The sequence below is a fragment of the Aspergillus niger genome (assembly GCF_000002855.4).
Source record: "Aspergillus niger supercontig An15".
Classification (NCBI taxonomy): Eukaryota; Fungi; Ascomycota; class Eurotiomycetes; order Eurotiales; family Aspergillaceae; genus Aspergillus; species Aspergillus niger.
In genome coordinates, this window is record NT_166530.1 from 284,014 (window position 1) to 291,823 (window position 7,810).

At 49.3% G+C, this 7,810-nt stretch overlaps 3 protein-coding genes across 3 annotated transcripts; 2 read left to right on the top strand and 1 right to left on the bottom strand.

The window, feature by feature from the left end:
• Positions 1 to 928: 928 nt before the first annotated feature.
• Positions 929 to 2,548, bottom strand: An15g01080 (hypothetical protein; the record flags this gene model as incomplete). Its single annotated transcript, XM_059744461.1, has 5 exons — positions 929 to 1,013; positions 1,180 to 1,430; positions 1,609 to 1,770; positions 2,198 to 2,354; positions 2,484 to 2,548. 5 exons carry the CDS (start codon positions 2,546 to 2,548, stop codon positions 929 to 931), a joined length of 720 nt encoding a protein of 239 aa, XP_059602441.1.
• A 363-nt stretch (positions 2,549 to 2,911) lies between these two features.
• On the top strand, positions 2,912 to 5,354 carry An15g01090 (hypothetical protein; the record flags this gene model as incomplete). Its single annotated transcript, XM_059744462.1, has 10 exons — positions 2,912 to 2,951; positions 3,030 to 3,159; positions 3,251 to 3,400; positions 3,507 to 3,603; positions 3,685 to 3,846; positions 4,192 to 4,370; positions 4,608 to 4,700; positions 4,777 to 4,909; positions 5,133 to 5,213; positions 5,298 to 5,354. 10 exons carry the CDS (start codon positions 2,912 to 2,914, stop codon positions 5,352 to 5,354), a joined length of 1,122 nt encoding a protein of 373 aa, XP_059602442.1.
• A 928-nt stretch (positions 5,355 to 6,282) lies between these two features.
• Positions 6,283 to 6,875, top strand: An15g01100 (hypothetical protein; the record flags this gene model as incomplete). The annotated part of the gene is made up of 3 exons (XM_059744463.1): positions 6,283 to 6,375; positions 6,534 to 6,638; positions 6,696 to 6,875. 3 exons carry the CDS (start codon positions 6,283 to 6,285, stop codon positions 6,873 to 6,875), a joined length of 378 nt encoding a protein of 125 aa, XP_059602443.1.
• Positions 6,876 to 7,810: the final 935 nt, after the last annotated feature.

Below are 7,810 nucleotides of genomic sequence, written 5' to 3' on the forward strand. Positions count from 1 at the left end.
AGCCACCTGACAAGTCTTATTTGGGGGGGGTGATTTGGAAGTCATCCTCAGGCTCTGTAGCACCCCGTACTGGAAAATCACTCCCTCCCTCTTCCTCATCCAATGAGAAACATTGAAATGCGGTCCTTTTCCCCGGCCGATTGGCGCCCTTTTTGGGGATTGCCACCATGATCAAATCATATTCCTACACGAGCTCGAGGCGTGGCACAGTGCATCCAAGCTTATGCAGGATAACATATCTGGGAACCTATCATCAGATCAGTTCGCGGCTGGTTATCCATTTCAGATAGACCTCAAAGCGTCTGGCAATGCGCACCGTGCGTGGCCAACATGCCGTCGCCGTCGCCGTCGCCGCCCGGGAGGGACGGGCAAAAGTGGGCGCTTAGTCCCCTTCTTTTTTCCTGTCTTTCTTTTTGCATACGTATAACTAGTTAAGTACTAGTAGTATGAAGGGGAAAGAAATGCCCCGTAGTAGTGGCGTTCGCGGAAATGAATGAAGAGGGAATTGCGGTCACTCATGCATGCATCAAGTGTATTGGGATCGTTGAGATGTTGGCACACAGGATTTCCTATCTCTTCTGACTACTGTATAATCCAGTGTAGGGGAATACGGAGGACACATAGCAGGAGCTCCCCTCCCATTACTCGAATAGGCCACTTGCGTTAAGCGTGCAGAGGGGGAAAAAAAGGCACCGTATCCTGTGCCCTGCATGGATTCCGATTCCTGATTCCCGGATGGGAAATGCCACTGACATCTCTCCATGATTTCTTCACACGCGTGAAAGAGATTTAAAATATGGCTGAGTTTAAGCTGGATAGTTATTGAATCCGTTTTATGATGAACTTAGATATGGTTTCACCAGCTGTATGCTAATCTTTCCCCTATCCCCAACTCTTTATTTTCTTCTTCTCACTGACATCCCTTCCATCAAATCTTGGAATGGTACTTGATCAGCCAGAGACCCATGTAAGTAGATAGATAGTTAGTGCGGTGGTCTTTCTTTGCTGCTATTCTATTCTAGTATTCCAGTGGACTCCATCCAGTCTGTGGTTTGGAACGGGAACCACCTTCATTTAATTACAATGATCTACTATACAGTACCGGCTAGTACTAGTTGATACTAGTGGGGGGTGGTTGGTAACAGCGACCAAACTCGTGTCTGCTGCTTTTCTACTTACGTCGCCTCCCCGTTCTGGCCTGTTTGGTTCGACATTCTTGGGGAGGGGGGCGATGATCGCCTGTTAGATCCAGACGACCCTGTCATTGTGCGGCATTTCTTCTTCTGGTCGGTGGGCGAAATGTCAAGGATAGCGCCACCTGCCGCGTCTGCTGTTTCTGTTGACGCTTCCCTTTTGGCTGCTAGTCCAGTTTTCTCTCTTTCTCTCACTCCCTCCCTCCCTCTGTCTCCGTGGAATCGAGCACCTGATAACTGTACTGTATGTAGGATGTATGAAAGTAGGAATAATTACTAAATACATACTTATGAGTAACAGTCGTGACTGGGTAGATAGCCATTTTCCCCGTTTGGTACCACTTTTGATACCCTCTACTAGTTACTACTATTATCTGCTAGGACGATCCGCTCAGACAACAACCTACTTACTTACTAGTCGTCTAGCAGCACCTCTCCTTCTCCTCCTTCTCTCCTCCGACAATTCGCCTGTCCTTGAACCCCATGTCCCCCAATCACCATTCACATGGTGCCTGCCCGCGTTACCTAAAAGGGGAAAAACCCAACTTCCCGGACCGGAGCAAGACCTTCCACCGACCTAACTAACTAACTAACCAACTAACTAACTAGCCATGACCCAAACCACACTCTCTGGTCGCGTTCATTTCCTGGCCCAGGTCTACGGTTCACCGTCCGTGGCGCTACTGGATGCATCTGGAGCCGGGCAAATCACCTAGCGCGCTGTCTCTTCGTTTTCTTTTTCTTTTTCCTTTTTTATTATTATTATTTGTGCGAATCCCCTCTGTTGACTTCCCCCTCTGGTCTCGCTCTCGCTCAATCTAGCCATACATAGCGGACATGCAACAAGGGCCACATTATCTACTATACTAGTACTAGTACTATTACTCAAGAACGTGGGGACTTTCTAACATTGTGGAATACGGAGAACTAGGGAGTCCAGTGACTCAGATTCAGTGGGGAACAAGTAGGCATTGCCAGCCCAGAAAAATGGCACGGACACTGACTGGATCCTGGGACCGGACCCAGACCGGTCGGGTCGGATTCGTTCCTCCCACTCGCCTTGGATACGAAGCAGTACACACGTCCACGTAGGAAGGAGAGAAACATGCCTGTTTAGCATATCGAATCATCTGCCACGCAATCAAAACCATTCTTCTTTGCCTGTTAGGATGCAGCTATTACCTTTGAATTGCATTCCAAGACATAATCGCTTCAAATATCCAGCGACTAACGACATTGATGTTAAAGATGTGTCATTCTATGGGGTTATCCGCTCTCGCTCCAATCTACTTTTCTTTTTCTTCGCTCTCTCTAACCGAACCCGTCCCGGGGCGCTGGTTCGGAATACGAGGCATCGTTACCCATCAGTAAGGGATGATGGCCAACTAACTGGAGCTGTAGGTATGGGCCGAGCTATATGCCTCCTAGTTCCTGCTGGGGCACCTTGGATTGGACGCTACTGTAGAGTTAGCTGATGAATGGCGCAGGACCCCTAGACGACCAACATAGCATAGCATATGGCTTGAGAGTCTGTCTGGAGCGCAGCAAGTGAACTGAACATTTCAATTTATCTAGGGTTGCCTCCTGCTTTGGGTTGCTGATCATCGAGTCGGCTTAACAGGGACTTTTATCGGAGTTTCCTGGTTCAAGTAGACTTTTGTTACCAGTCACCGTGTCGTAGTAGTACATGAGGTGCATCCTCACTTGACCAGCGGCCCATGTATGCACCAGGCACCCAAGAGTTTGATCTTTCCCCCGGTGGCTCTTGCAGCTGCATGCAATACTATATGTATGGGTCCTCTCTCGGTAACCATTTGAGTTTCTGGGTATAGTAAGGGCTTCCTGGTCACTACCAAAATCCCGTCAGACAGGCAGGCAGGCCGGCAGGCACGGCTTGTATGAAGCCAAGTCTGTTGCAGCTTCCTAGTAGCTCCTGGTACAGGATGGATTGGCTGTACATCCGGAGGTCACTTCTCCAAGATCCCTTTTTTTACTCTCGGCCTCAATCCCTCATCATGCTGTATCTCCACTAACTCACATAGTGCCTGAGGCTCCAGAGCAAACCGACTTAGAGTTTCCTGGCACTGGGTCTGTCATTGCTGGCCCACCACTGCCACCGGAGGAATAAATGTCAGCAAGCCAGCAAGCAAGTCACCACCGGCCTGTCAACGAGGGTTACCTGACGATCAAAATCCAATTCGCGCCTGGTAAATCGAAGAATAGTGTGATCGTCCACTGTGGTAGAGCCTATTGTAAAACTAGTCTTAATGGATGCTTTTTCATCTTCCCCCCTCCCTTCCCCGGGTCTTTCAGCGTGGAATTGAGTTTCGACAAGCACCCACCGGTGCGATCGTCTACTGCTCACCCACTTTGTCGGGACCTTACTATCGGACCTGTCCCTTACCACCCGGTCTAGAAGGACGATCTCCTCCCTGAATTGCACCTGCTGTTGACCAAGATGAGCTGCAAAACCATGCTAGTAGGGGGAAAGAAAAGGTCCAAGAGTCGTGCTCGCGCGTCTGTCGGCGCTTCCGTGGGTGGACTCGCCGGGCAACGAGAAGATAGCTCAGATTCACAGCCCCAGCAGCAGCAGCAGCAGTCGCCTATGGGCTTTTGGATCTTCTGGGGATCTCCCGCGAAAGTTTTGGCGACGGTCCAATATAAGCTCTAGGAACGGTGCCCCCCTGAATCCTGACAAAGTTACCGACAATTCCAGTCGATTCAACTCTAAAATGTTTAGAGTTGGGCAGGGCTTTATTGGTTTTTCTCCTAGCGACCTAGTCTGGCCCCTACTGCTGCTTTGGCCTGAGGGCTCTTTAAGATGATCGCCGCCGTGTGGGACGCTTCTCTTCCTTATTGTTCCGCTCAGATTTCCTTTTATTATTCTGATTATTATTATTATTGCCCACCCCCTTCCCTGCAACCAGTCTCCACGCCCTTCGTATTCGAGCGTGCGTGGCTTAGGCACGGTATATGTCATGGAGGATCATGACCATAGGAAGAGAAAGCTCCGCTTCTGCCTTCTTTCATCCCGATCGACCATCCCCGGGGGATCCCTGCTGGCACATTGGAGCAAAGACTTTCTGCACGGATCCCGACGGAGCCTGACTGGAACCGTCGGCCGGCCCAGTGGAAGACCTCGAACCCAGACATCGAAGCTGCCTTGCTGATGGGCACGTTAAGTCTTTTTCTTCTCTATTTGGTTTGTTTTATTTAGTTTTATTTTTATTTATTTATTATTCTTTTCTTTCTATTTTCACCCCCGGTAAGTCGATCAACGGAGCACATGAACGTCACTGGTCAGTCGCAACCGTGGAGCAGGATAACGAGTAGACGGGCATCTTCTTGATCTCCGGCCACAGTGGCGGGAGCGACGCGGAGGAGCCGAGGAGATTGTTGAGTGAAAGTAGGCAGACTGGCCGAGAGGAAAGTTGACGCGGCGCACAGTCCTCCTCTTGGGCATCTGGTCGTCATGCGGTTCCGTCTACTCGTCACAGGCCACCACGGGTTGCTCTGTCGTCTACTGGTTATGTTTCTATGGGAGCTGACGAAACCAGTCGTCTTTTCGTCTTATTGTCGAGAGGGTTTCTATTGGGTTGGAAATAGGTCACCGGTGCGGCCGGGATGGATCGTTGACGACTAAAAGTGCGGGTATGATGATGGGCGGTGATGATGACAACCGAGGTCATCGATCATTTTCATTCACCACTGTCCATGTGTGTGTGTGTGTGTGTGCGCCATGTTTCTCTTTCTCTCGGCTTTTCCATTCTCCCTTTTTCTTTGTGCCTGCCATTTCTATCATCCGGTAAGTCCTTGGTTTGGTATCATAATCATGAGATTAGTATGACCCCATAGCGGATTTTTTTTTGTAGATGTACGGAGTACGTTGTGATGTAGGCTGGATAATGACTACGAAGGCTTAGATGATTTGATCCCGAGGGAAGTCGGGAGAGGATAAGAGAAGAGAAGGGGAGCTACTGTGAAAAGGCGCGCGCATATGGGCCGCAGAGCTCGGACCGCGTTTGCCAGATTGGGGGAGGGTCACGAAATTCAGCCGGAGGAAGCCCCAGAGAGAGAGTGTGTGTGTGTGTGAGTGAGTGAGAGGGAGGATGGGGGACTGGAGCAGTTGCTGGTCGAGCGCATTCCCGATTCGATGTGTAGCAATGGGATGGATGCAAGTTGCTGGGGCGTCCCAAATCTTCTCCAGACCCTCTCTCGCTCTCTGGGACCAATCCGAACGGGTGCCGCCTTGACGCCATGCAATAATCACCCGTCCTCTCATAACCCCCCGAGATCTGAGCCCTGGGAAGGAAGGCGGCCGTTTGATTGAGTTGTCCTTTTGTGGTCATTATTTTTCTTTTACTTTCTCACCCCTTCCTCCATCCGTGAGCTAAGTTAGGTATGTCACGGGGATTATGGTTGTCTTACAGTTTTTTTTTCAGGAACCTGATGTTTGATTAATAACTATGACGATAGATGAGGGCAGGGTAGTATTGAGAGGGGAAGTATGTTATGTGTGTATGTAAGTAGTTATGTAAGTGACTATGTGTGTGGTGTTTTGCTGGGGCTTACTAAAGATCGCCCACTAGGGAAATATTAGGTAAGTTAACTAGCTGAATGGCAGCTGCTCGATGACGATGTGAAAATGGGTGATGATTTAATAATGCAGAAACAAGTCCATGGAAGAGGAGAGGAACAAGAAGAATGTCCGACCCTACTTACTGCCATCCATTTTTACATAATACTTCTTTTCTCTTCTACTGCTGCCAATCTGGTTCAGTGTTTGTGTGTGGTGTGTGTGTGCATACACTATGTAGTGATAGTAGTTAGTATACCATGTTAATACCATTGTCTGCTATAGAAACCACCCCAGTACATATACATACACCAGTTACTTTACCACTTTACTTAGATGGTACAGCAAGTAGAGATAGTTAGTTAGTTACCAAAGAGCCGGTCGATCGACTCTGCCCGAAAAAGGCAAAAGTGGATTCTTGACTTTTTTTTCTGGGCCTCCCGATCAATGACTTGACCGGTGCACATCAAATCAAATCGACTCTCTTTTCGTCAGGGGCGGAGCCGTGGTTGGATGACTGCTGGTGCCCCACCGCTGCAGCCAACCCCTCAATCAGTTCAGTTCCGATGGGGAGAGAGAATGGTTGATGGAGTTGGGGTTTTGTGGGTAGGAGGGAGAGAGAGCGCATCATGGGATGAGATGGGTTCATGGTTCTACTTACTACTTATGATCAGGAGGAAACAAGAAGAAGGGACGAGAATCAATAATACATAACACAAAACATGATTAGGGGGGTTTCATATGACGTTCTTGCCAATTGGCAGGTACTCGTGAGTAAACAGTTACAAAAGAATGCGGAGAATGGCAGACGACCCGATAAGATTCCTCAACCATTGTCGATGCTAGAGAAGAAATCAATCAGTCAACCAGTTAATCGCCCGCAACATTCCTGAATCCATTCCCTCTTCCCCCCTTCTCCGCTATAGGATGATGGCCACTGTAATGACCACCCGGTGGATATCTTGACAACACTTCATAGCGCTCCGCCCCCTCCCTCCTCCTCATCCTCCTCCATCGAGTGGTTCAGGCATCGAGGCGGTGGGATGGGATGGTCATCCCGACCGTGCACGGTAATTGAGCCGCCAGGAATACACGCTCAGATGTAGTTAGTTAGTTAGTTATTAGTTAGTAGCTCTGATCCCATCCCTCATGGGGCGTCTGTCCTCCCCTCGAGTTATTTATTTCCCGCCTCCTGTTTTTCCCCTCCCAAAAGAGGCGTAGGTAAGTAAGTAGGCCCCGGCGGCTCACGCCTAACTGACACAGCCTCCCCCTCCCCTCGTTGAATCCTTCTCTCCCAACCGAAAATCCCTCCCGTACTAAGTAGATATATGATGGCATTAATATCCCTCGTTAATCGTGGTTCTTTCTCGCTCGTTCCTTCTCAGGGCTATGGCGGGGGTGATAGTGATGATAGACGTCTAGTTATTGGTGAACCGCTGCTTTTCTTTACTAGCTAGTGGTAGTGACTCCATACGATCTACCATGATAAATCCAGGACTGGAGAATAGATAGATAGTAGTAGGAGGAGATTGGATCACCAATCCAAGGAATTTCGAAATTGGTTGGATATACTAAGCCGGGATGACTTCTGTATGTCCACAGATGTTCGTTTTACCCCGGCTTTGGCTGACATGCCTCCCCTACTACTTCTCCCAGCTAGTTTAGCTAGCTGAGTTAGTTACCTACTTTACCTACCTACCTACCTAACATCGTACTTAAATCACACTCGCGCATACTTAATTAGCTTCGTATCCTCTCTATATCTATCGTCTATCTGAACACCCTTCCCTCCTCCTTTCGCTCCCTCCCACTTCCACCCCAGACTTGCACTGCGTGTCCCTTACCCGAGCCTATCCGTCATCCCATCTCCAATCTCAAACCCCCCTCATCCGATAATAACCCCGATAATTTCCAATCCCATGCCCCGTTTATCCATCCTCCAGGTACCTGCAATTCACCACACCGTCCTGGGGCGTCCGTCTCATTTTGGCTTCCGTCTCGAATTGGCGGTCCCTTAGCGATCCCCCGATCCACTCTTCCG